Below are 27,972 nucleotides of genomic sequence, written 5' to 3' on the forward strand. Positions count from 1 at the left end.
TGTCTCCAGCCTGCCCCAGAGATTTGGCAGCTTCAGATGAAATGGGGGCCTGAACCCCAGCTAGCCCTAGCTGTTTCTGCAAAACCCCTTCACCAATCCACGAGGTTTTAGCCGGCAGCACCGTGGTTTGGCCCATCTCTTGCTATCCACGAGCCAGTCAAGTCATCCCAGGCTGCGGAGCCAGGAGCACAGGCTAAAAGCAAACAAAGGGATTGGGGAAATTGAACCTGCCCTTATGAGTCAGTGCCCCCTCCTCCCCCCCCCGCCAGAAATGAAAGTGAGAGCTAAGATGCTGCAGGATAAATAGAGAGCTGGAGCAGCAGGATTCAGAGAGCTGCAGGCGACCTGGCTGAGAGCACACTCCATACTCCATCCAGCAGGCTATTCCTTGGCTCCCAGCCTGCCCGCCCGAGCATGGAGCTGGTTAGGAGCGTGGCTTTCTTCGGTCTGATGGTCCTCTCCCTGTGGACCTTCCTGCCAGGTAAAATGGACAACTCCCCCACCTGGGTTCTGCTCTCTTGCATCCTAGGGTCTTTTAGAAGAAGTCTGATGGGCTCATTCTGGATTAGTAAATTTGGGCTTTGGATGCCTGCTGACTTTCCAGCTAAGGTATCAACAGATCCGCTGCCGGGGTATCTGAGGACCACGATCTTCAGTATATTTATCCCCACCGCACCCCGGGAGTTGGAGATGCTATTAGCCCCCGCAGAGAGGGGGAACTTCAGCGCAGGGGAGTCAACCATGCCCTAAGTCTCGTGTGGAATCACACCCAATTCTCCTGAGCACCAGGCTATTCTGTCCTAACCACTGGGCCACTCTTCCTCTGGCCTCTGCTGCTGTATGTCACTGCAGCCTTCCGGCATTCACAGACTGGCCTGTTGGGGTAGGAGACGGCCCCTCTAAGTGCCGGCAGGTCCCTCTCCCCGTGTGCGATTGCGCCCTGCACTCCAGTTTGTAGCGCTGCGTCCAGTTTATTCTGAAATCTCTTGGGGTTGGGGACTTGAGGTAAATGCCCCCCTTGCTGCACGGGATGGCAATAGTCCTGTGTGCAAATGACGTATGTGCTAGTTGCAAAGGAAGGGATGGTGCTGCCCCCCCAGGTGCCTGGCGCAGTGAAATGCTGAGCTGCAGGGCTGAACAGATGAGGCTTTGCACCTCCAGAGCCTCTTCCCTGGGTCATTAATGAGCAGATCCTCATCACACCTAAGAGGTTGCTGTCATTACTCCTCTTGTGCAGGGGGAAACTGAGGCACAGAGCAATGACGTGACTTGCCCAGAGCCAGACCGTAAGTCTGTGATAAGCTGGCAGTGTTTGATGTCACTGATGGCACAAGGCAGGGGGAGGATCGGGCCCTGGATGCCTGTGCTCATGCTGTACGTTGTGAGCATGAGTCTGCGTGTGCAAGGATATGTGTGGAAGTGGTGTGAGAGAGGAGGAGAGGTTTCCTCTGTGACAGGCAGAAAGCATCGGGGTGTGGGAAGTTCTGATTCCCGGGACCTGTGTGCAGTCTAGCTGTAGCCGGGTCTCTTGGCTCTCTCACCACTAGAAGTTGTTTGAATAAAATATATCACCACCCCCTTCCTGGGACCTTCCGTCCTCAGAGATGTTAAGGTCAGAAGGGACCATCCCTTCCAATCTGACCTGGGGGAAAATTCCTCCCTGACCCCAAATCTGGTGACCAGTTAGACCCTGGGCATGGGGGTGAGACCCACCAGCCAGACCCCTTGGAAAGAATTCTCTGCAGTAACTCAGAGCCCTCTACGTCTAGTGCCCCGTCTCCGGCTGTTGGAGACAGTTGCTAATAACATTAGGCTGTCTGCTGTTTATGTTCATTCTGGCACAAGGAGGCGAAGGGCACAGAAAGCCCAGGACAGGCCCCCATACAACTCATGCCTGTGTTTCCAGTCAGCAGGGAACCAACCCGAGCTGAATAAGGAAGGCTTCTAGAGGAACTAAGGGAAGAGCCGAGAGGAGCTTTGCGAGGAGCCAGGCAGCCGGAGGGTGGGAGTGAGATCCATGTGTCTGCACAGCAGAGTGGGGAGCTCCTGAGCACGCCCCATCTCTCAGCTGTGTCCACTGGGTGGAATAAGGGTGTGAGTTCACAGCGGGAAATGCCAGCTGCCCTTTACATCTCTGGGACACTTCTCTCCAGGTTAGCCTGGTACGGCGTGAGCTAAGAGCGGACGTCGTCCTTGGTGTTAGAACAAAGGGCTGAGGAGCAGGACTCCTAGGTGCAGATTAAGGACCTAGGAAGGAGTTCCTGTGGAGGGAGAGTCTGGCCCCAGGCTCCAATCCTGGCTCTGGCACAGGCTTGCTGTGTAAATCGGGGCGAGTCACATTGCTGCACGGTGCCTCAGTTTCCCCTCTATTAAATGGCTGCGGTGGGTAGTACCAAGCCAACTGCCGGCACGCCGGGAGATTCAGTTAGTTAATGTTTGACAAATGCTTTGGGATCCCTCAGTGGAGGGGGAAGCATGACACACTAGAGGAGTGAGCAGGCCTCGTCCCTGTGCCTGTCCTGTGCCCCCCCCCAACTCCCGGTCATGATGACTAGCCTCATGCGGGGCAGCCTGCCCATGGCAGACGGGTGCCCCGAGCTGCACCCAGCAGAGCAGTGCAGGGGTGGTCATTGCTCCATGGCACTAGCTCCCAGGAGCATGCTGTGGGAGTCCCCGGAGACGTCTCCGTGCTGACCGGCAACCCCGGCTCGCTCTCCCCGGGGCACGAGCAAGGTGCTGCATCCAGTGCACTCGGCTGGGAGCCAGGAGCACTCGGGATGATTCCCGGCTCTCCCACAGACTGTGCAAATGCCCTTGGCAGGTCACTCCCCGTCTCTCTGGAGGGGCCAGCCCTTGTGCCCTGCAGCTGCCAGGGGCTCAGGTCATCCATGTTTCTCAAGGGCTCGAGATGCCCAGGAGGGGGGGCCGGGTGAGGGCAGAGAGTGCCCATTAGCAGCCAGATCCTTGGGCTAGGGGGTTCCCAGAGAGGCCCAGTGCAGAGGCGTTCGGCCCCAGACTGGAGGGAAGCCCTGACTGACCAGGGGGACAGATGAGCCGCCACCTTGGGGCTTTTCCATCTCTCGTGTCGATGTTCTGCAAGAACGGCACCAGTTTGCCGCAGTGACGAGACAGCTTCCGGTCGTTGGACTCTTGCTGGGACCCGGCTGCCTCTGCTTTCTGCCCCAGCGGCCGCGCCCTCCCGCCTCCCCTTTGCCCATCGCTCCCATCGCTTTTCTCTTCCAGTGTCTGGCAGCAACAATGCCCTGGACTGCTGCCTGAGGACGAGCCAAGTCCCCATCCCCCGCAAAATCGTGCTGCACTACGAGGTGCAGCGGATCTACGACGGCTGCCCCATCCATGCCGTGGTGTGAGTACCGTGGCTGGGCCTCGCTGCTCCGTGGGGCGCCGAGCTCTGGGGAACGCCGGGGGGCAGAGTGAAGGGGATACACGGATGAAGCTGGGGGGCATGAGGGAAGTCTGGCTGGTTTGGGACGCCTGGCCCCAGGCCATTGCTCTCAGTGCTGGGAGTGTGGGGGGGTGGGGGGTCGGATCGCTGCTGGGATCAAAGGGATTTGGAGGGCAGCCGGCCAAACCAGAGGCTTTGCAGACTCCTTTCACACTCGCTGCTGTGCAGGCAGGTGGGAGCACAGTCCACTGCTGCAGCATGGCCTAGGCAGCTCACCCCAGTGCCCGTCCTTAGGGAATGCCCGCCGCACCCACACGGCGCCCAGCCCCGGGCCTGAGCCTGAGTCGCTCCGCAGCTGGGGAGAGTTCGGCTTCCTACTGCACACGACCGGCGCCGCGTGGTGCGTGTCCGTCGCGACGAGCATCACAAGAGCTGGACGCGACGGGTCAGAGCCAGCCTGGGGCCGCCCCAGTGACTCCCCAGCCAGTGGGCCCAAGCCGGACTTCCATTCCTCTCATGCTACTGCTGTCAGTTCCCAGCGCGGGCGGCTCTGGACTGCCAGCTGGAGTCAGCCGGGGGAGCCTCGGGCAGCTGGGAGCCTTGGTTCCGACAGCCTCTCCCAGCGTGAGGCTGAAATGGGGCCGGGGTCCCAGGAGAACAGGCTGTCTCCTGCGGGATCCTGAGCCGGCGCTCGGGTTAGCCAGGGCAGGAATAGCCCTGCTGGGGGCTGTCGCCATTTCTGCTTCTGACCTCGCCGCAGCCTCTGCCCAGCGGCACGAGTGGGGAGCGTGGCAGGGAGGAGGGTTGCGACGGAGGCAGCTTGCTTTGATTGGCGCAGAGCCTTCTGTTCAGCTGTCCCCGTCTGTTTCCTTGCTGTGTGTTAGGTTTATCACCATGAGGGGCAAGCAGCTCTGCGCCCCTCCCCATGCCCACTGGGTGCGGCGGCTCACCGAGAGACTGGACAGTGTGTACCAGGCCAAGGTAAGGGCACTGGGCCAGCACAGAGGCACCAGCTAGTCAGGGCTGGGCAGACACTGGTGAGGCTTTGCCCCCTCCATGCTGAGCACAAGATGCCCACCGTGGATCCCAGCTGCTCAGCTCCCCATGCTGGGTCAGACCGCTGGCCCATCCACCGCAGGACCCTGCTCCTGCCTCGTCAGAGTACACACAGGTCACCCAGGTCAGCCCGTAGGTCACCGGCGTCCCGTACCCCGCCCTCCGCGCCAGGTCAGCCCGTAGGTCACCGGAGTCCCGTACCCCGCCCTCTGCCCCAGGTCAGCCCGTAGGTCACCGGCATCCCGTACCCCACCCTCCGCGCCAGGTCAGCCCGTAGGTCTCCGGCGTCCCGTACCCCGCCCTCCGCGCCAGGTCAGCCCGTAGGTCACCGGCGTCCCGTACCCCGCCCTCCGCCCCAGGTCAGCCCGTAGGTCACCGGCGTCCCGTACCCCGCCCTCTGCCCCAGGTCAGCCCGTAGGTCACCGGCATCCCGTACCCCGCCCTCCGCCCCAGGTCAGCCCGTAGGTCACTGGCGTCCCGTACCCCGCCCTCCGCCCCAGGTCAGCCCATTGGTCTCTCTAATGGAGGAGCCCACCTCCGGCCATGCTGGACCAGACTATCTAGTCTCCATCCCCTCCCTGGGTGTGGGAACGGGGAAGACAGACCAGCGGGAAGGAGCTCTGAGCTGCGGGTGTGAGGGGGAAGGGCTGTTCCGGGACTCACCGCCGCACTGCATGCCTCTCCCCCTGGGACTAGCTGCATGGTCAGACTCTGGAGGATCATTCCTGCATAAGCTGGGGAAACCCTAAAGCCACCTGTGCCCCAAGAGGAGGACGTACAGTTCCTCTTCCTCTCCTGGCCATGCCGAGCGAGGGTAAGAGCAGGATCTCTGCGGCCCCGGAGCAAATCCACGGGCAAAGCAGCTGTGCAGCCACTTCTGGGCCGGTGCACTAGAGGAAACCAGTTGATGACGCCTAGCAGCTGCTGGAGTTGCCTTGTCAGCTCAGTGCTGGGGGTCTCTGCTACGCCCCTGGAGGGGCCGGGTTCTAACCCGGCCCCTGACACACGTGGGGAGGTAGCTGTGCTCTGGGAAGCAGAGCCCAGCCTGGTAGCAGCTGCTTGCTGGGAAGGTGAAGGGGGGGGGTCCCTTTATGCTGTTCCATGATTAGATTTCACCTACCCGGTAACAAATGTGAACTCCTGGATCACTGTAAGGGTCTCACCATGGAGTCACAGACAATCCAGTCTATCCTGCCACCCAGCAAGCCGGCCTTAGTGAGACATGGTCACTTACCCCAAAGATCGCCAAATATTCAGGTTATTCCCAGTCCTAAGGGGCCAGTCACATATCTCAGATCAGTTTGTATCTCAGATCTCACACCAAAGGCCGTGCCGGTAGCCAGTCCTGTAATCAGCTAACTAAAGGGTTATCAACTAGGAAAAAGAAACAAGAGAGTTACCTACAAGGGAAAGCAAGCAAACATATACATACAAATGAGTTACCAGCTACGGTTTCTCAAGATGACAGAGATGTAGTAATCTGCCAATATAAAATGTCTTTCCGGGCAGACTCAGGAGTAACCCTGGGGGATCTCTGCCTTAGTTCAGTGTCTCTGGCCCTGGGAGAGTTCAGACACCAAAGAGACGACAAATTTTCTTGTGACCCTGTTTTATCTTTTATCTTTAGCCTTCCAGACCCTGAGCCAAGCTCCCTTGTACTGCAGCATAGGCCAGTCATCAGCCCTCTGTACTGTGATGTTCCTTAATGTCCTGTTTAATCTTCATAGGCCTCCTGGGTCGGCAGGAGGAACCATTCCTGGGTCTGGGTTCCCAAGTTCAGCACAAACATTTCCACAGTTACAAAGCAAAGCTGACCTCTGTCCGTGCAGCCTGGAACGCAGGCGCGCTGCGGCAGCAATTTACAAGCATTCCACGGAGTCTAAACGCGAAGAACAGTCGTATCCGACTAATACCTAGTTTGAGCCAAACTAACATGCAGCTGAGCTGGTTTGGTTTCCCGCTGCGAGCTTGTCAGTGCTCAGCTGACGCCTAGAGCTTGGCAAGAGCAGGCACCTGGTTGACCAGCATCAACCTTTCCTTCTCTAATTCCCTAGAACAACCTCTGAAGCAAGTAGACCCGGAGAAGCCTGCGGCTGGCCCACTGCCCGGCGATGGGAAAGGGGCTGAGAGATGATCGTGATGCCTGCGAACTCTGCATTCCCCTTTCAGCGTTTCCGGCTGCAGGGCAAGCAGCTTACAGCTCCTTTGGGACTGAATCCGGTGTGACCGTACTGTACCCCCTTGGAGATCCCCGCTTCCTGCTCTCTGCTCTCTGCCCTGCCCTGGGGAGTCTCCCTTGGCTTCTGTGATTTGTCAAGCTGAGTGCTGCTTAGCTGGGGACTGTGCTGGGGTTGCGCCCCAGGCCTGCCAGCTGCGAATGACACAGGGCGTGCCGGCTGGCACTGCTCTGAGCGTAATCCGTTCCAGACCGAGGCGTTCTCACAGTGAGCTGGGCACCTCCACAGCTCCTAGGGGGTCCCTTGTGGCACCCCTGGGAATTAGGGAGGTCTCTGTGCTCAGTGGCTTCAACTCAGCCGTGGCAGGTGGTGACTGATGGCTGGTGCAGCCTGGCTGGCTGTGCCGTGGCCATGATGTGAGATGAGTTTGGTGGATCTCAGCTCAGCCCCTAGTGGGCAGGTGCCCCTATTACAGAAACCACAGCTGGCACTGAATGGCCCCCGTGTGGGCAGCAGACCATGGACTGAATGGGCCACAGAGACTGAACCCGTTTGTCAGCCTAGGGGGGTCCCAGCAGGGCAGGTGCAGTCACACAGGGAGGGGGCCGTGTGGGGGAGCCAAGTCCAGCTGCTGCCTACGCGGTCCTGTCCTGGGTCTCCTGGCCTGCCAATCCGGCCCCGTTCTCCAGCCCCGCATGCCCTGCAATCCCTCTGAATTTTGGCAAATTTGGGCACAAAGCTTGTTTTTCTTTTTGCCAACCCCCACGCCGGCCAGCCTGCCCTGTGCCGCCTGCCCCCGGCAACGGCCCTGCCAGGCGCATGGGGGAGGGCCAGGGAAGCGGGCAGAGAAGGGAGTGGGAGAGACTAGTAGCTTTTGCTGTGGGCACACACACGGGCCATCCGATCCCACCGGTAGCATCCTCCACTGGCCGGGATTAGGGAAGAGCCACCTGGGCTCTCTGGGCAACCTGGGTAATTCCTGGCCCCGTGAAGGCCCATGTCCATGGGCCCTGGCATAAAGGAGAAGCGGGTCCATGAGCTTTAGTCTGTGCTCCCACGAATGATTCTGTACCAAGCCGCCAGGGCAGCACCGAGTGAGCCAGTGAGGGGAACCCCGGGTGGGTATTTTTGCAGAACCACTTCCGGGCGGTGAGAGCATGGTGGCTAATGCATGGCAGCGCTGGCCCTCGGCACTGCATCGGGTCGGCTTGGGGGGGTCCATTCCGTTCCTTTGAAACCACCAGGGATTTTCCTTCCCTGAGCTCCGCAGAGCTGAGCTGGCCAGACCCAAAGGGTGAGGAGAGGAGATGGAGAGCAGCGAAAGGCCAGGCGAGAAGCGTGTTGTTACTTGGGCTGCAGCCTTGCTCCAGTTTTTAATTAACAATAAATACATCAATAAACTGGGGAGTGGGACCAGTCCCTGAAGCTTAGGTCAGCTTGGGGGCCGAGATTAGCAGGAGCCGCATGTTTGGCAGAAGGGATGGAAAGAGGAAAGCAGTGATCCGGATCAGGCAGCCCAGGTCCTGGAAGCAGCGTGAGATAAGGCCTGGGTCAGCCAGAAGAGGAGGAGACTGAGACAGCGTGAGGGGCGAAGGACGGGCTTCACCTTACCTAGCCTGCATGGCTGTTACGGGCCATCCCTTTGGGCACCTCCATGGCAAAGGTTCAGACCCATCTCCAGTGTAAACGGGGGTCAGGCCCTTTCCCTCGACCAACGCTCATGGGTAAAAGAGCAGTGACACCTTGAGTGAATGACAGCTTGGCAGCCCGCCGCGGCTGGGCATTCCTTGGCAGGAACGGGTTTCTCCTTCCCATCAGAGACTCCGGGACCCCCAGGGCTCCTCTGCTTTTCTGAATCAGACTGATCTTGGCCTGTGTCTAGACGCCCCCGGCTGGGTGGGAGTAACGCTGACGTCAGCAAGCTCCATGTCATTGCCTCGGGATCTGTTTGCTGTGATAAATTACAAGGGAATTTGCTCTTTCTCTCGCTCTCGTTCGCTCGCTCTCCCTTTTTTGGCTGGGATCAAAATGATTTTTTAAAATAAAAAAACCTGAAATGTACAGACATTCCCGCTTGTGTTTGAGGGGGAGGGGGTCTTGGGGAGGGAAATACATCGAGCATTGGGGTCTGGTTCTGTCGTGAAGACACAACTCCCATTTGACCTGGGCACCAAATTGGGCACCCAGTCACTGCCCTGGAAAAGCTCCCCCATCCCCCAGGAGCTCTCTTAGCACCCAGCAGTGCTGCTTGCCTGAGCACAAGGGGCCTGTAGCACCGGCCCACCTGCTTGCTGACGCTTGCCACGCAACACTGTTCAGCAGCGGAGAGGTGGGCAAAGCCCCGGAGACGTTGCGTCGTTGAGACCTATCCAGCCCATTCCCCAGCCCCAGCAGCCTTTAAGAGCCAGCTTTTGCTAGCAGCTGCCCCACAGTGGTATCCGCCTGGGAATCAGACTGGTCTGGGCGCTGAGGCCCCTGTGCAACAAGACACCTAAGCATTTGCGTAACTTTAAATGCAGAGCCAGATTTGATCCGCCAGGCGTCCCCTTCCTAGACTAAACAGGCCTCTTGATGCTTGGCAGGGCCCCCATCGATGTTATCAAAATAATGATATAATAATACTTAGGAACTGTCCGAGACCTTGAGGGATGGGATCATTATCCTCACCTGACCATGGGTAAACTGAGGCACAAAGGTTCATGTCAGCAACAGAGCCCAAGTCTTCTGATTCCCCTTGACGTTTACTGCAGGGCCCAGTGTAGAACTGCGCAGCTGCCAGGTAGCCGGTGCAGCCTGAGCTCTCGGTACAGCCAGTGCCCAGAATCACACCTAGCAGACAACGGGTTGTTTAGCCTGGACCTGGTGCCCAATGCAGGGTTGTTCTAATCTCCAGAGCTGGACAGAGGAAGGAGCCTTACACACATCGGTGAGCACACACCGTTCCCCATGGCCCCAACCATGTTCCAGAGTAGAGCAGCTCTCTGAATGCAAGAGCATTGTTAAGTACTGACGATGAGTTTTAATGCACACGAGCACCCCTCAGCCCCTGCCCAACGATGTTATAAACTGACATAAATCCAGTAAGAGGCGGACGAAGATTGGCCATAAACACGCCCGGAGAGATGCAGAGTGGCTTAGAGCTGATGTGGGTTAGCGGCACTCGTAGCCCTCGTTGAAAACCCTGTTTCCAGGAGGGATGTGAATGGAGGGAAGGATAAACGTCTCCCCAAGGAGAAATGATGGGGGGGGGGCTTAAAAAACTCCAGTGCAGCTTGACTGGGGAGGGACAATTGGGTTTTCAACACAACGCACTCTTCCACAGAGTGTGACTGCATTCCACAAAACAATGGGCTTTTCATCAGAAAACTGAAAACCCCCAAACCTGAACAGTTTGGGCCAAAACCTGAAACCGTTTTGGTTTCCAGCAGATATTGGAAGAAAATTTTCAGTTGCTGAAAACCAAAATTGGGGCTTTTCCTTTTGCAGTTAAAAACACTCAATTTTTCTGCAGACCTCTAACGTTCCCTCCCCCATCCTCCCCTGCATTCTCCAACCGTAGAAATAAACCTGCCAGATGCTCCCCCTACGCAGGGCACCAAGATGGTTAAGGCCAAGCTATTTTCTCTGTACCCAAACCCCAGACATACTTTTAGGCGCAGCGGAGCAAGCCCTGGCAAAGGGGAGGGGGCTGGCATGTGGATCCAGCCCTGTCTTTGGAACATAAGAACATAAGAGTAGCCGTACTGGGTCAGACCAAAGGTCCATCCAGCCCAGGATCCTGTCTGCCGACAGTGGCCAATGCCAGGTGTCCCAGAGGGAATGAACAGAGCAGGGCAATTATTGAGTGATCCATCTCCTGTTGTCCATTCCCATGTGACCGGAGCCCCAGGGGAGCCAAATGAGGTCACTCAATCAGAGTGAACTGCAAAGAATGGGGCAGACAATCCCCAAAGCTGGTGGATATTCCAATACTTAGATTCACCCAGCCAGCACAAAACGGCTTCTATAGCACCTCCCTGGGTCCTCAGAAGCCAACAATACAGTTCCCTTAAAGCAACCCAGCCTTAAGCCTCTGCCCAGACACCCAAGTCAAATAGTATGAGGATTACTGAAAATCTTATTCATCGTTTAAAAAAGTTCTACTAATCCCAAAGGATCAGACACATCACCTCCCAGGTTAACGAATATTCCAGATCTTACCTAAATACACACTTACAGCCAATTCGCATTAACTAAATTAAAATTTATTAAAAAAGAAAAGAGAGTGAGCATTGGTTAAGAGATCAGTACACATACAGACAGGAGTACAGTTCTGAGATCAGATTCATAGTAGAGATGGTGAGCTTCTTAGCTGCAAAGTGTTCTTTCAGAAATAGTCCATAGGTTATAGTCCAATGTTCATATTCAGGGTGGTTCCAGGTTAGGACTGGAGATCTCAGTCTTGGGCTTAAGCTTCCCCTGCATGAAGCATCAAGCAGATCTGAGATAAAAAGGATTGGGATCCAAGGCATCTTTATACAGTTTCAGGTCTTCTCGTGACAGCTCGGAGTCTTTCGGCGAACAATAGAGACTCATGCGGACTTTGAAGTGGACCCTTTTCCTAAGCATCATGGGTAGTTAGCTACATGAATTAACATAAGGCAATTGCCGGTTTTCCATCATTCTCAGGTGAGTTTCTGTACATTTCAAAAGAGACGAACACAGTGATGTTATTGTGTTTGCAGTTCATCTAAATGTTATGTCCTTTTGATCTCTGAATCAATAGGTATAGTGACAGACAGGAACTGTCTGTTTACATGGTGAGCATCAAACAAGATATGAGTACACACATACAACTAGTATTACCTCTAATTTCTAACAATACAGGTTTGCATTTGAAAGTTCTAGCCTATCTACCATGGAATGGCCCTAATAACCATTTACATACTGTTCTACCATCTCTCTAATGTTTGACTCTGCGTCAATTATCCTGCAAGCTGCTTAACCCTTTCTGGCCATGCATCACACTTTGTATAAGACTTGTAGCAATTATATAATAGTGGTAGCAGCATGGTCATATTTTAATTAGATAACGTCACACCCATCTTCTGGCAGTCAGAGGTTTAGGGACACTCATAGCATAGGGTTGTATCCCTGACCATCTTGGCTAATAGCCATTGATGGACCTGTGTGACGTTATTGACTTGAACTGGAACCGTATAGAACATGGTTGCAACCAAGGTCCTGTAGTGGCACCAAACCTTGTATAAAGGGGGTTAAATGAGGTGTCTAAGATGAGGTTATGGTTTGCTGGTTATGCTCATGCTGCCTGTTTACATGTGTCATTTTTGTATTTAAAGATATAAGTATTGGCTCTAGACTGTCTGTATTTCAAACTTATGCTGTGCTTCTGGGTGACACCCCAGACAAGTTGGTGTCAGCTCTGCCTAGCCTGCTGGATGGCCCATTAAGGACCATCAGCTACACAACTGACCCATTGAGAGAAGGCAGACATGCCTTGGGACTCAGCGAGGGGTGCAGGGACCTGCCTATGGAACTGCCTATGGACAGAACTCTGAGGTGTTTCCAGGCCACGGGATGGGCAGCTTGTCTTTGGGACAAAGAAAGAAAGACCACATGGCAAGAGACTGTAAAAGCTGCTGCAGCTCCTCCATCTTGTCTTCAGTCCTGCTTCTTACCTCTGGAGGGACTTGGCTACACTGAAGCTTTGAACCAAGGACTGAAGGACCCATCCCAGCTGTGGATGTTCTCCAGAGACTGGATTTGAACCTGCCGTTTATTCCATCACTGCTACAAGCCTGAACAAAGAACTTGGCCACGACTGTATGTCATTGATTCCAGTTCTCCAGTTCTAGCTCTCGTCTCTATCTTTTTCCTTTTATGAATAAACCTTTAGATTTTAGATTCTAATGGATTGGCAACAGCGTGATTTGTGGGTAAGATCTGATTTGTATATTGACCTGGGTCTGGGGCTTGTCCTTTGGGATCGAAAGAACCTTTTTTCTTTTACGGGGATATTGGGTTTTCATAACCATTTGTCCCCATAACGAGTGGCACTGGTGGGGAAACTGGGGTGTCTGAGGGAATTGCTTGGGTGACTTGTGGTTAGCCAGTGGGGTGCAACCAAAGTCCTCTCTGTCTGGCTGGTTGGGTTTGCCTTGGTGTGCACAGAAACCCCAGCCTTGGGCTGTAATTGCCCTGCTTGAAGCAATTGGTCCTGAATTGTCACTCTCAGTTGGGTCCCGCCAGAGCTAGCCTCGTTACAATGGCATAGTCGGCAGGATCCACAGAACCAGGTCAATTAAACTTTGGGTCAGAACCCCACGCTATCCAAATTTGAATTTTGGTAGTGAGAGTTTGGTTGGTTAAAAAGCAGTTGCAATGGGTGAGCAAAGAGCATATGAAGGCCTGGAACATTTGTGTTCAGAAAAGGGGATAAGCTTTAGAAAGAAAGCTACAAATCAAGAACGGAGAAATCTGTTAATGGCCAGTGATCAGGAGGCAGGAGCACAGCCCTTACCTGAGGATACAGAAGCTGCAGAAAAAATTAGAATGCAAAAGGCAACAAATAAACTGCAACTTGAGCATGAACAGAATCTAGCAGATCTTTGATTGCTGGAAAAGCAAAAGCATGCTGAGTTCGAAAGAGAAGTGGCTGAGAGAGAAGAAAAAGCTCCTAAGGGGCATCTGGAGCTGCTGGCAGCTGAGGAGAAAGCTCGACAGAGGCAACAGGAGACTCACAAGATGGAACAGGAGACAGCCAAACTTCAGCTCCAAGTCATGGAAGAGCGGAGAAAGTCATCGCCACCTGATACTCCACTTCCCCACCGAAACTGGGAGAGGATGTGTCCCATTTACAACGATGCTGAGGACATAGAGGAGTTTTTGTCTACCTCTGAACGCCTCTGCAGTCTGTACCAGATCCCTGATGGTCAGCGAATGCCTGTCCTGCTGACCAGGCAGACTGGGAAAGCCAGGGAGGTATTGAATGAACTGGGGGAACAAGAAGCCTTGGATTATGAGCAGTTTAAAGATTCTGTGTTGAGGCGTGTGACAATGTGACTCAGCAGGGAGGGGGGAGTGTTGACCTGGGAATGTGCCCTGGGGATGGGAGACCTGAGAGCCTGTCACCTGAGCCAGGAGAGGGAGGGGGAGGTAACACCTCTGCCAGGGAATGTGAAGACAGGCTGCAGGAGAGAGCCGGCTGGGGGGGTTTAGTTTCAGTTTGGGGCTGGGTGGAGGAACACAGGGAACCCCAGGGCTGGGGTCTAAGCTCCCTGCTCCCCCAGAAGGACTTGACTGAGGGGTCCTGGGTGTGCCCACAAGCTCTGTTGTGGACTGTGTTCCTGTTGTCCAATAAACCTTCTGTTTTACTGGCTGGCTGAGAGTCTCAGTGAATCCCAGGAAAAGGGGTGCAGGGCCTGGACTCCCCCACACTCCGTGACAAGGCGGTTCAAGGTTACTCCCGATTCTTACAGAGTTAAGTTTAGAAAGTTTAAAATGTCCTATGTTTGTACTTTTGTAGAATGTGCTCATAAGCTGATGGGTTTTGTTAAAAAGTGGGTTGTGGGAGCAAAGGCGCACGGGAGTTTTGAAAAACTGCTGGAGTTAATAACTTTGGAACAGCTCTTAGACATCATGCCTGACCATGTGAGAGCAGCTATGTGTGATAGGGACCCTGAGTCAGTCCTACGGGCTGCAGAGATTGCGAATGCCCATACCCAAAACAGGGCTTGGGAAGGGTATAAACCCCAGGGGGAAATTCATCACCATTCTCCCCAGTTCAAGAAGAGGGAAGGATTTAAAAGTAAACCTGGCCCTGACTATTATAAAGGAGCTCATGGGGGCCCAGAGGGTAGGAACTCTCACCACAAGAATAAACAGGTTGAATGCTATCACTGTGGTGTGCTGGGCCACATGAGACCAGATTGCCCAACCCTGAAGGGAGGCTCAAAACCAGCAACCCCAAATGCCATGGCAAATGCTAATCCTGTTATTATAAACTCACAGGCAAGCCACACAGAGCCCAGCGCCTGTGCCCTGTGTGCAAATGCTGTTTCTGTGGTCTCTGAAGCATTTGACCTTAAAACTCATATTGAAGCTAAATATGGGGAAAATACTGCAGAGTTTATTAGCAGGGCAGAAGTGAATGGAGTGAGGTGTACGGCATGGAGGGACCCCACAGCAGATGTTACGTTGGTTAAAGCAAGTCTTGTCAGGGAGGAAGATTATTGGCCAGATGAAAGTGTAACCGTGGTAGCCCTATCTGAGTATTTTGTCAGGGTGCCTTTGGCTAAAATCCACCTTAAAGGGAAGAGATTGAGGGCACCATGGTTGTGGGAGTGAAGAACACAGTCCCTAAGGATCTTATGATTGGAAAGGACATTAAAGCTATGTTCAGTCAAGTTAACACAAACCAAGCCTAAAGTTGTGTCTATGGAGGGTTTTTCCAAAAATTTGTCTTTGGAAAGTAGCTATTTGTCTGTGAATGAAGTTTCTGACTGTCTGTCTAATGTCTCAGAAGTGAAGCTGGAATTAGATCAAGCACAGAAAGAACTCATTGGTCAGGACAATGTTTCTCAGGAGCAGATTAAAGTGGATGGTCAGGTGGAAGCCCTAACTGAGAAAGGAAAGGGTAGATTTTTGATGGGTGATGGATTATTGGCTAGTACAGCTTGTAAAAGTGAACCTGGAAAAGGGTAACGGTGATTTGCTGAAAGTAGCTCAGTGTAGTGAAAAGAACAGCAGTTTATCTGTGGGGAGTGGCAATGTGCCTGGGAAGGAGATTTTGGATGAGCCTAGGCAGCCTTGTGAGCTGTGGCTTTGTCTAGTCAGCAGGGTGGGAAGGCGAGGAGAGGGGAAGATGAGTATCCCTGGACCTTACCTGTTAGCTGGGTGGAGAATTGGGACAGTGAAAGAAACGTGCCTGTGTCTGTCAGGGGTATTGACTTGCCTGTGGAGGGAGCTACCCCAGTCTCCAAACCGTTGTCTGTGACCAGCCTTGTGTGCTGGGACAAGGGGAATGAGATCCCAAGTTGTGTGTCTGGGAAAGGAGAAAGTGTGTCCAGCTCTTCTTTGTCTGCGGAGCAGACAGAAGGGGCCTTTCAGCCTGTGATGGTTGAGGGGAGTGCAGTTGTCTCGGAGTTGGTTCTGGATTCAGCTAAAGCCCAGGAAGGGAAGGGTCCTAAGTTTGTGTCTGCTCGGGAGAATGGGCCTGTAACTAGGTTGCATCCAGTTAGTGTCCTAGCAAAATCCCAGAGCCCAGACAATTCTGGTGCTTGTGTTTTACCTGTTGCTAGTGTGTGGCTGGGAAGGGGTGTAGCAACTCTGTCTGATCAGGGTGATACCCTAGCCAGGGCACAAGGAGAGCAGAAAGGTGATTTCCACTGAGGGTGTGGAAACCTGTAGCAAGAAGGAAAAGATTCCTGAACTTGTGTGTGGCAAAGGGAAGGAGAATGCTTCTAGCCTTTTATCTAGGAAGTCTAGAAGTTTACCTGAAGGGGGATTGTGTAGGAATCTGCCTGACTGGCCAGAGGTGATTCTGGATGTAAGTGAGACCCAGAAAGAGTCTGTTGTTGCTCAGGAAAGTGTTCCTCTAGAGCAAGCCCTAAGTGAAGAGGGTAAGGGCAGAATTTCTGTGAGGGGTGAATTGTTGCATAGAAAAGCCCTAGGGAAAGGTATCCTCATGGAGTCTGTGCAAGCAGTTTAATGCAACTGAAGGGTGTGAAAGTGATTTAATCAAGAAAGTTTCACTTCCTAACAGCCAGAAATTTTCTGTGGGGAATAAGAAAAGGAGTACTTGTGGCACCTTAGAGACTAACCAATTTATTTGAGCATGAGCTTTTGTGAGCTACAGCTCACTTCATCGGATGCTTATGCTTAAATAAATTGGTTAGTCTCTAAGGTGCCACAAGTCCTCCTTTTCTTTTTGCGAATACAGACTAACACGGCTGTTACTCTGAAATCTGTGGGGAATGGATCCACTGACTTTCCTGTTGAAAGATCCAGTGTGGAAAGCTTTGAGAAGGTCTCAGATGGAGTGACAGCTGGTAAGAAAGTTGAACAGTCCTATAACCAAGTGGCTGGGTTTGGCCAGCTGTTGGGGAGACAAGGTTGTTGAGAGAGGAATGTCTCCATGCTGATTCTGTGAGTGAACCGTCTGTGTCTCAGGTTCAGAGGGAAGACTGGGGAGCTGAGTCTGCAAAGCAGAACAGCTGTGTAGTTAGTCTCTGGAGAATGCAGGGGGTGGCAGGTAAACTCTCATCTCTAGACACTTTGCATATGACTTGTAGTCTCTCAGCGAACTTAATATCTGATTCCATGTGGAAGCAGAGGTTGGTAAGGGAAGGACAACAGAACTTGGAGTCTAGCTTGTTAGTGAAAATGGACAGTTTCTCTTTAAGACAGAGTCCAGCCTTGGGATTGGTAGCAGTGAAGGATCTGAACAGGGGTGAACCGGCTCCTGTCTGTGGTAATGCAAATTATTTTGCTGGCAGGAAGAAGGACTTGCTAATAGCTGTTAGCACAGAGAGCACACACAATCAGCCAGTGAATTCTGTTAAGCAAGAGAAATCAGGGTTTGATCCTTCAGGACAAGGAGGAAAATGAGACCTTAATTTTGCAAAGGGAAGCCACAGGCTGACCCTAAAAGGCCCAAACCCCAATGGTATGGAGCCAAAGCTGTGGCATGACAGAAATGATTGTAAATGGACACTTCCAATGAATTTGTTGTTATTGCTCATGGTAATTTTTGTGACTAATATGTTGCTATTACCAAAAACTGTAAAAATGTACAATGTGCCTAATCTTTTGGAAAATCCCTTGAATATGTTAAAAGTGATACATAAGATCACCCTTTATGTTAAAAGGCCTTGTTATGCTGATGTTGCACAGTTAATGCCTGTAAACAGTACTGGAACTTTTCACAGGGGAAAAGACATTCCAGACCGGATGTGCTGTATGAAAAGGGAAACTGAGGCACACTACTATATTGCTTTCATGGCTAAATGCCAAGATTTCTGTCCTATAAACAACAGTAATATCTACATTAAGTTGATGTTAATTGGGTTCCAAACATTTGCCAGAGCTTGTATGGATAAGGTAGCTATGTTCTTTAGCTCTTGGCAAGATCACATGAGACATACAGGAACCATGCTGCAAGAGCAGATCCAATCCACTATTGTTCTAACCAAGTTTTGCGTTGAGTTTGTAAAGAAATTCAATCAGGTTATTGAACATGACTTTGATGAACCATTTCTGTTCTACACTGGTACGGCTTCTAACCCAATACTAGCTGTAGTAAGGCAGAACCCAGGATGGGGAGCTCTTGGGATGCAGTCAGTGATGTTTGTGTCATCCCTTCCTGCATCAATTTTGTGTTGGGGGTGTGACGTTATTGACATGAACTGGGACTGTATAGACCATTGTTGCAACCAAGGTCCTGTAGTGGCACCAAATCTTGTATAAAAGGGGTCAAATAAGGTGTGTAAGACGAGGTGATGGTTTGCTAGTTATGATTATGCTGTCTATATGTGTGAATCATTTTTGTATTTAAAGATATAAGTATTGGCTCTAGACTGTCTGTATTTCAAACTTGTGCTGTGCTTCTGGGGGACACCCCAGACAAGTTGGTGTCAGCTCTGCCTAGCCTGCTGGATGGCCCATTAAGGACCATCAGCTACACACCTGGCTCATTGAGAGAAGGCAGACACGCCTTTCAGAGTAGCAGTCCTGTTAGTCTGTATTCACAAAAAGAAAAGGAGGGCTTGTGGCACCTTGTGACTCAGCAAGGTCTGCAGGTCCTGCCTATGGACCAAACTCTGAGGTGTTTCCAGACCACGGGATGGGCAGCTTGTCTTTGGGACAAAGAAAGAAAGACCACATGGCAAGAGACTAAAAGATGCTGCAGCTCCTCCATCTTGTCTTCAGTCCTGCTTCTTGCCTCTGGAGGGACTTGGCTACACTGAAGCTTTGAACCAAGGACTGAAGGACCCATCCCAGCTGTGGATGTTCTCCAGAGACTGGATTTGAACCTGCCGTTTATTCCATCACTGCTACAAGCCTGAACCAAGAACTTGGCCATCACTGCCTGTCATTGATTCCACTGAACCAATTCTAGCTTTCATCTCTCTCTTTTTCCTTTTATGAATAAACCTTTAGATTTTAGATTCTAAAGGTTTGGCAACAGCCTGATTTGTGGGTAAGATCTGATTTGTGTATTGACCTGGGTCTGGGGCTTGGGCCTTTGGGATCGAGGGAACCTTTGTTCTTTTATGGGGGTATTGGTTTTCATACCCATTTGTCCCCATTATGAGTGGCACTGGTGGAGATACTGGGAAACTGGGGTGTCTGAGGGAATTGCTTGTGTGACTTGTGGTTAGCCAGTGGGGTAAAACCAAAGTCTTCTCTGTTTGGCTGGCTTGGTTTGTCTTGGTGTGCAAAGAAACCCCAGCCTTGGGCTGTAACTGCCCGGCTTTAAACAATTTGTCCTGAATTGTCACTCTCCGTTGGGTCCCGCCAGAACCAGCCTTGTTACAACCTGTCCTCCAGAACTGATCTAATTCTTTTTTGAACCCAGTTATACTTTTGGCCTTCACAACATCCCCTAGAAGCGAGTCGCACAGACTGACTGTGCATTGTGTGAAAGTACTTGCTTGTTTCAGAGTAGCAGCCGTGTTAGTCTGTTTCCTAAAAAGAAAAGGAGGACTTGTAGCACCTTAGAGACTAACAGATTTATTTGAGCATAAGCTTTTGTAAGCTACAGCTCACTTCATCGGATGAATACAGTGGAAAATATAGTGGGGAGATTTTATAGACACAGAGAACATGAAACAATGGGTGTTACCATACACACTGTAACAAGAGTGATCAGGAAAGGTGAGCTATTACCAGCAGGAGAGCAGGGGGGATGGGGACCGGGGACCTTTTGTAGTGATAATCAAGGTGGGCCATTTCCAGCAGTTGACAAGAACATCTGAGAACAGTGGGGGGTGGGAGGGGGAATAAACATGGAGAAATAGTTTTACTTTGTGTAATGACCCATCCACTCCCAATCTCTATTCAAGCCTAAGTTAATTGTATCCAGTTTGCAAATTAATTCCAATTCAGCAGTCTCTCGGTGGAGTCTGTTTTTGAAGTTTTTTTGTTGAAGAATTGCAACTTTTAGGTCTGTAATCGAGTGACCAGAGAGATTGAAGTGTTCCCCGACTGGTTTTTGAATGTTATAATTCTTGACGTCTGATTTGTGTCCATTTATTCTTTTACGTAGAGACTGTCCAGTTTGACCAATGTACATGGCAGAGGGGCATTGCTGGCACATGATGGCATAGATCACATTGGTAGATGTGCAGGTGAACGAGCCTCTGATAGTGTGTTTGTTTTAACCCTGCTGCCTGTTAATTTCATCGGGGAACCCCTGGTTCTTGTGTTATGAGAAGGGGTAAATAACACGTCTCTATCCCCTTGCTCCACACCAGTCATGATTTTACAGACCTCTGTCCTATCCCCCCTTAATCGTCTCTTTTCCAAGCTGAAAAGTCCCAGCCTGATTAATCTCTCCCCATATGGAAGTGGTTCCAACCCCCTCATCATTTTTCTTGTCCTTCTCTGCACCTTTTCCATTTCAAATCTATCTTTTTTGAGATGGGGCGACCAGATCTACACACAGTATTCATGGTATAGAGGCAAAATGATATTTTCTGCCTTATTATCTCTCCCTTTCCTTATGGTCCCTGCTGCGTCAGGACTCTCTCTGCCCCAGTGATAAGCACTTAGCCCCGGTCCAGCATCGTCCCATTGACCCACTCACCAGCTCACAGCTAAGCATGTGCTTAAGTGCTCTGTTGGAGCAGGGCCAGCGTGCCCAGCACCTTGCACCTTTCACCCCAGAGCCTCTCCTGGTTTTGGCACAGCTCTTCCAGCAAGGAAGGTTGGGCTCCCCCCAGCAGGACTTTGGGGTGGAGTGAGCCCAGGTTCCAGCCCAGATGGTGCCTCGGCTCTTGTGGGCTGGTGCAGCAAGGGGCATTGCCAACTTGGCTGCTGCTTCTAGAAATCCACCTCTCCACGAACGTGCCCCCCTTCTGGGACCGGGGGCAGGGAAGAGCCCCAGAGCTGCCAAAGCAAACCCAGGGGCCTGGAACTGTCACGCCTCAGTTATTTTCCTTTCACACTCACTGTGTTTATCTTGGCGACTTCTCCCATGCAGCATCTTCCACCACCTCCTCCTCGGGTTAGGGTTGCTGAAGCTGACCCCATAGCCAGAGAGCAGGAACCAGGGCTGTGAAATTGCACTGGGAAAAGCATTAACAATGACAGATCCCTGCCTTGGAGAGAGCCACTAGAATCAGAGGCGCTCAGATACCATGGTGATGGGCCTGAGCAGGACAGAATACAGAAGATTTCACAGGCCACGAAACACAGCCTTAGGGCAAAATTTTTAAAAGCACCTAATTGATTTAGGAGCTTGAATCCCATTTTCAAAAATGACTCAGGTACTTGGCTGCCAAGTCTCATGGGAAGCCAATGGGATTTCAATTCCAATTTTGGATTTCTATGGGGGTAGGCACCTGGGCACTTTTTCAGTTCCCACTAGGAATCCAGCGTTAGGCATCTTTAAGCACCGGCATCGCTCTGAAAATCTGGCCTTGAGACACTTTTGAAAATATGGTTTAGGGGCTTTTGAAAATATTACTTTTAATCTGCTCTGGCTGAGCTGGAGAACATTCCCCACCTGCCTTTCCCCGCCCCCTCTCATTGCATAGCACAGACATGGATGGAGAGATACTGAAACAAAGGGCAGGCACACGCTCCTTTGAATTCCAGATGGCTCTCTGTTATACATGTTCCTTTTGATTCACTGCTCTGGAACACTGGTGCAAAATGCTGGGTTTGTTTGCACAAATGTCTAGAGAATGGCTGCTCATGTTGTTGTTATTTATTAGTTTAATGAAGCTCAAATGTATCCAAGGTGCCTCTTCAAATTATGTGAACCAGGATATGCACAAGTCAACAAGACCCATTATTTAGTCACTGTTCACTATTCGCAATTTCATAGAATCTCAGGGTTGGAAGGGACCTCAGGAGGTCATCTAGTCCAACCCTCTGCTCAAAGCAGGACCAATCCCCAACTAAATCAGAATTTGCTATTGACTAGTTGTTATTCCCTGGCTCAAAACATTTCGCCCACTCAGGCAAGGACTTAGCTCATGAGTGGGGCTGGCTGAAAATCTTCCGGTGGAATGTCTTCCCCTTGGACATACTGTTTCACCGAAACTAAAATGTTCTGTGGGAACATGTTGATTTCAATGACATTTCAGTTAGAAATCCCATTGAAGGGAAGCCTATATACAAATGCACAAAGCCTGGGAAACAAGCAGGGAGAATTGGAGTCCTGGCAAAGTCAGGGAATTATGATGTGATTGGAATAATGGAGACTTGGTGGGATAACTCGCATGATTGGAGTACTGTCATGGATGGGTATAAACTGTTCAGGAAGGACAGGCAGGGCAGAAAAGGTGGGGGAGTTGCACTGTATGTAAGGGAGCAGTGTGACTGCTCAGAGCTCAAGTATGAAACTGCAGAAAAACCTGAGAGTCTCTGGATTAAGTTTAGAAGTGTGAGCAACAAGGGTGATGTCGTGGTGGGAGTCTGCTATAGACCACGAGACCAGGGGGATGAGGTGGACGAGGCTTTCTTCCGGCAAGTCGCAGAAGCTACTAGATCACACGCCCTGGTTCTCACGGGCGACTTCAATCATCCTGATATCTGCTGGGAGAGCAATACGGCGGGGCACAGACAATCCAGGAAGTTTTTGGAAAGCGTAGGGGACAATTTCCTGGTGCAAGTGCTGGAGGAACCAACTAGGGGTAGAGTTCTTCTTGACCTGCTGCTCACAAACCGGGAAGAATTGGCAGGGGAAGCAAAAGTGGATGGGAACCTGGGAGGCAGTGACCATGAGATGGTCGAGTTCAGGATCCTGACACAAGGAAGAAAGGAAAGCAGCAGAATACAGACCCTGGACTTCAGGAAAGCAGACTTCGACTCCCTCAGGGAACTGATGGGCAAGATCCCCTGGGAGAATAACATGAGGGGGAAAGGAGTCCAGGAGAGCTGGCTGTATTTTAAAGAATCCTTATTGAGTTTACAGGGACAAACCATCCCGATGTGTAGAAAGAATAGTAAATATGGCAGGCGACCAGCTTGGCTCAACAGTGAAATCCTTGCTGATCTTAAACACAAAAAAGAGGCTTACAAGAAATGGAATATTGGACAAATGACCAGGGATGAGTATATAAATATTGCTCGGGCACGTAGGAATGAAATCAAGAAGGCTAAATCACACCTGGAGTTGCAGCTAGCGAGGGATGTTAAGAGTAACAAGAAGGGTTTCTTCAGGTATGTTGGCAACAAGAAGAAAGTCAAGGAAAGTGTGGGCCCCTTACTGAATGAGGGAGGCAACCTAGTGACAGAGGATGTGGAAAAAGCTAATGTACTCAATGCTTTTTTTGCTTCTGTCTTCACGAACAGGGTCAGCTCCCAGGCTACTGCACTGGGCAGCACAGCATGGGGAGGAGGTGACCAGCCCTCTGTGAAGGAAGAAGTGGTTCGGGACTATTTAGAAAAACTGGACGAGCACAAGTCCATGGGGCCGGATGTGTTGCATCCGAAAGTGCTAAAGGAATTGGCAGCTGTGATTGCAGAGCCATTGGCCATTATCTTTGAAAACTCATGGCGATCGGGGGAAGTCCCGGAAGACTGGAAAAAGGCTAATGTAGTGCCCATCTTTAAAAAAGGGAAGAAGGAGGATCCTGGGAACTACAAGCCAGTCAGCCTCCCCTCAGTCCCCGGAAAAATCATGGAGCATGTCCTCAAGCAATCAATTCTGAAGCACTTAGAGGAGAGGGAAGTGATCAGGAACAGTCAGCATGGATTCACCAAGGGAAAGTCATGCCTGACTAATCTAATTGCCTTCTATGATGAGACAACTGGATCTGTGGATGAGGGGAAAGCAGTGAACGTGTTATTCCTCGACTTTAGCAAAGCTTTTGACATGGTCTCCCACAGTATTCTTGTCAGCAAGTTAATGAAGTATGGGCTGGATGGATGCACTACAAAGTGGGTAGAAAGTTGGCTAGATTGTCGGGCTCAACGGGTAGTGATAAATGACTCCATGTCTAGTTGGCAGCCGGTATCTAGCGGAGTGCCCCAAGGGTCGATCCTGGGGCCGGTTTTATTCAATAGCTTCATTAATTATCTGGAGGATGGTGTGGGTTGCACCCTCAGCAAGTTTGCAGATGACACTAAACTGGGAGGAGAGGTAGATACGCTGGAGGGTAGGGATAGGATACAGAGAGCCCTAGACAAATTGGAGGATTGGGCCAAAAGAAATCTGATGAGGTTCAACAAGGACAAGTGCAGAGTCCTGCACTTAGGACGGAAGAATCCAATGAACTGCTACAGACTAGGGACCGAATGGCTAGGCAGCAGTTCTGCAGAGAAGGACCTAGGGGTGACAGTGGACGAGAAGCTGGATATGAGTCAACAGTGTGCCCTTGTTGCCAAGAAGGCCAATGGCATTTTGGGGTGTATAAGTAGGGGCATTGCCAGCAGATCGAGGGACATGATCGTTCCCCTCTATTCGACATTGGTGAGGCCTCATCTGGAGTACTGTGTCCAGTTTTGGGCCCCACACTACAAGAAGGATGTGGAGAAATTGGAGAGAGTCCAGCGGAGGGCAACAAAAATGATTAGGGGACTGGAACACATGACTTATGAGGAGAGGCTGAGGGAACTGGGATTGTTTAGTCTGCAGAAGAGAAGAATGAGTGGGGATTTGATAGCTGCTTTTAACTACCTGAGAGGTGGTTCCAAAGAGGATGGATCTAGACTGTTCTCAGTGGTAGCTGATGACAGAACAAGGAGTAATGGTCTCAAATAGCAGTGGGGGAGATTTAGGTTGGATATTAGGAAAAACTTTTTCACTAGGAGGGTGGTGAAACACTGGAATGCGTTACCTAGGGAGGTGGTGGAATCTCCTTCCTTAGAAGTTTTTAAGGTCAGGCTTGACAAAGCCCTGGCTGGGATGATTTAGTTGGGATTGGTCCTGCTCTGGGCAGGGGGTTGGACTAGATGGCCTCCAGAGGTCCCTTCCAACTCTGTTATTCTATGATTCTATGATTCTATGATAATGTCCAAATGTTCTGATTTGACATTTTTTAACAGAACATTTTGATTGTTTTGTTTCGAAACAACTTCTTTTTTTGCAGTCGCCGAGCATGGACTATCAAAAGGTCGAAATTGGAACACGATGTTTAGCTTCACCCCCTGTGATTTCTTTTCAAACATTTCATTGTGCAGGAAAATTCTAAAATCTCCTTTTGGGTTGCAGTGTTGGCGATTTGGGGCTCCATTTCCTAGCGGTCACAAGCCTACAGAGGGCATGATTTGAAGGCAATGGGGCTGCCCAGGGGTCACTGCTGGCTTGGTTTAGCCTGCAGAACCTCTGTTGCTGGGGTTAGTACCTGAGAAGGGTAGAGTCCGGCTTGGCTCTGAGCGCAGGCTGAGGCTGCAGGGCCAGCGGTTAGAAAAATCCCTCTTTTTGCATGTGAAGTGGGCCCAGTGGGTGCAGAAATCACAGAGGGGGCAAGCAGGCAGCAGCCCCACAATGCCCAAGTCACTTTTCAGAGCAGGACTCCCCATTCAGTCTTGCAGGCAGCTCCCCCTCTGGTAGATTTGAGGAGAGGGAACCATTTCATTTGCACCAAAACTGACTTCCTAACGACATAGGAAATGCCAGACTGGCGCCAACCCCGGGTCCCATCTAGCCCAGCGTCGTGTCTCTGACCGCGGCCAGACCCATCTGTTTGTAAGGAAGGTGCAAGAATCCCTGAAATGGGTAATTATGGTACAACCATCTGTGGGTTTTATGGTTAACCAGGAGCTGTAAGCATGGCACATGGGAGTCATTCGTAAAGCTGGGTGTGTACAAAAGTTAACAGCATCTGAGGACTTAAAAACTGGCCGTTAGCAGGCGGCGAGTCTCAGTGTGACTCTCCCTGCTGCTACGCTGAACAACAAGAGCCCTCTGCCCACGCCTGCAGCTTTTCCCACCGCTTCACACTGATCCTACAGACGTCCAAGGCTCCACAGCGACACAGAGGGACCAGCCTGGACTCTCATTATGGAGTTCGTTTGCCCTGCTGCAGACTGAGCTTCTAACCTGCACTAAATCCCCAGGAACTCCACCCCAGGAATCCCTGCCTCCGGCCTCCCCGTCCCCGTCGGTGAACTGGAGATGGGAACACTGCCCCCCTTGGCTAAGGCTTGGAGATCTCGGGCTGGAAGGTGGCGGGTGCAGTCCGTGCTGAGGACCTGTGTTGCCCTGGGGAAGGCTGTCTGCTCTCAAGCTGGATGATCTAGCTCAGTGGTTTGAGCATTGGCCTGCTAAACCCAGGGTTGTGAGTTCAATCCTTGAGGGGGCCATTTAGGGATCTGGGGCAAAAATTGGGGATTGGTCCTGCTTTGAGCAGGGGGTTGGACTAGATGATCTCTGAGGTCCCTTCCAACCCTGATATTCTATGATTCTATGATCTGCAGCGACAGCCTCCCGTGGCAGCTCACCCCACCATTGCACTGCCTGTGTGGTTATAACGCCTTTGCTCACATGGAGGCTGAATTTTTCCTGCTGCAGTGTAAGCTCGGGGCTGCTTCTCCGGCATATGCTAAGCCATGAGTGCAGCTGGGCCTGCCTGGGCCCCTCACCCGGCTGGATGGCAAGTGGGTACAGAGTGTTCTGGCTCTCTGAGCGCGGGGCTGAACCAAGGCCTGGTGGAACCCGCTGGCTTGACAGCTCTGGAGTCTGAAGACCTTCCTCCCAGGATAGGTGCAGCTCCAGCAGCCTCTGCCCTGCCCCATCCCATCCAGCCCCCCATCCCTGTCCATGGAGGATCGCCTCTAGGCCTGAGAGGGGAGTTGTGACAGTAGGGGTTGCTTGATCCTTGAGGGGCACATTAATGGCAAGGCAGCTGGAGAGATGTGGCCGCCTGCCCCGCTGGGACCTGGGTGGTCACCCTTGGCTCATTTCACAATCACGGCCGTTTGCTAGGAGACCTGTTTGGTTTTTACGGCACTAGTCTGTGATGGATTTGAACGGGTGAGCTAGAGTCTAAAGGTTCAGTCCCCAGCCCTGCTCCACTAGGAGCTGGATGGGTGTGTCCGGGCTCCCTGCAGGTGGGCCCGGGGGCTCATTGCAGAGCGATGGAAGGTTTTATTATTTAGAGGAACAGTGATGCACCCTGGGAGGTTCCTGTAACAGGCCTCCACTCCCCAGCCAGACCCTCGCCCTGCCAGAGCTGTTTACTGTCAGGTTACTGTGTAAACCAGGCTTCCCTCTGCACAGCCCCACAGGCTCCACCTGAGCTGAGAGTGGGGCCGGGAGGAGAAACGCGTTCTGGGGCTTTCCACATGGAGCGACGCCAGCCCTTCTGCAGCCCTTTCACCCGCATCAGCACTTGGGAGAGGCCAACACAGATATGTCACCTGGTAATCTCATCGCCAGCTGATATCTAATCCTGGAGCCCTGCACGTCTCCGGCACCTGCCCTCCGAGGAGCCCATCAGCCCACGGACAAGAGAGCGTCAGCCTCCCAGCCCCAGTGCACCCCACTTCACACCGCGGGAGACTGAGCTCCAGCCGGGGGGGGCGACTTGGCCCAGGCTACCCAGGGAGCTGTGGTAGAGACAAGAGACAGCCTAGATCTGACAGCTCTCCCCACAAGAGCCTTGCTCCCCATGGCGTAGCCCATGCACTGCACTGTCCTCGGGGCAGAGGCAAACCGCGGCACTGCGTGCAGGTTGCAATGTACCCAGGGGGGAGGGTCTAATGGGCTACAGATCCTTCCGCCTCTAGGATGCCAGTTCCACTCTGGGCGAGGCCAGACCTGTTTCAGGTGTCCCGTGGGAAGTGGGGAGTGGGCCTTGGTCCGTTTTTAGTGGACAGGTGTCCACGTCTCAGCTGGAAGTGGCTGGCTCCTGGCTGGCGTTCCCAGCAGGGTGGTGGGGAGCGAATGGGCCAGGGAGGCTGAAGTGCCTGGCTGGCAACGTGGCAGCATGCAGCTCTCTGTTTAGGATGGGCTGCGTGGTGACAGGGCACCCGGGGGCCCTGCATGGTACCTCCACCCTGACCTGGAGCGATCTGTCTCCGGGAACCACTCACCATGAGGTCCTGCCGCGGAACCACCAGTAACAAGTGCCCATTGCCAGGGGAGATGGGCACAAGTGTCCACTAGGAATTGGAGTGAGGCTGGCACCTCCTTCACACACCACGGCACGGTCATTA

The 27,972-nt window shown here is 52.0% G+C and overlaps 1 protein-coding gene and 1 long non-coding RNA gene across 2 annotated transcripts; one reads left to right on the forward strand and one right to left on the reverse strand.

Moving 5' to 3' along the window:
* Positions 1-339: 339 nt before the first annotated feature.
* LOC125636711 (C-C motif chemokine 19-like) lies at positions 340-8,700 on the forward strand. The gene is made up of 4 exons (XM_048850276.2): positions 340-481; positions 3,244-3,367; positions 4,291-4,387; positions 6,517-8,700. The coding sequence occupies exons 1-4, from the start codon at positions 415-417 to the stop codon at positions 6,526-6,528; spliced, it is 300 nt and encodes a 99-aa protein (XP_048706233.1). The 5' UTR covers positions 340-414; the 3' UTR covers positions 6,529-8,700.
* A 2,216-nt stretch (positions 8,701-10,916) lies between these two features.
* LOC142071980 (uncharacterized) lies at positions 10,917-27,952 on the reverse strand. The gene is made up of 3 exons (XR_012668263.1): positions 27,850-27,952; positions 20,812-20,927; positions 10,917-11,315 (listed from the first exon to the last, which is right to left on the reverse strand). It is a non-coding gene; the product is annotated as an uncharacterized LOC142071980 (long non-coding RNA).
* Between the last annotated feature and the right edge of the window lie 20 nt (positions 27,953-27,972).

The sequence above is a fragment of the Caretta caretta genome, chromosome 5, assembly GCF_965140235.1.
Source record: "Caretta caretta isolate rCarCar2 chromosome 5, rCarCar1.hap1, whole genome shotgun sequence".
Taxonomy (NCBI): domain Eukaryota; kingdom Metazoa; phylum Chordata; order Testudines; family Cheloniidae; genus Caretta; species Caretta caretta.

Excerpts from the sequence above, each read along its gene's own strand:
- LOC125636711 (XM_048850276.2), top strand. The coding sequence starts at position 415 with ATGGAGCTGGTTAGGAGCGTGGCTTTCTTCGGTCTGATGGTCCTCTCC. Across the intron at positions 482-3,243 it reads CCTGTGGACCTTCCTGCCAG|TGTCTGGCAGCAACAATGCC; the intron begins GTAAAATGGACA and ends TTTCTCTTCCAG. Across the intron at positions 3,368-4,290 it reads TGCCCCATCCATGCCGTGGT|GTTTATCACCATGAGGGGCA; the intron begins GTGAGTACCGTG and ends GCTGTGTGTTAG.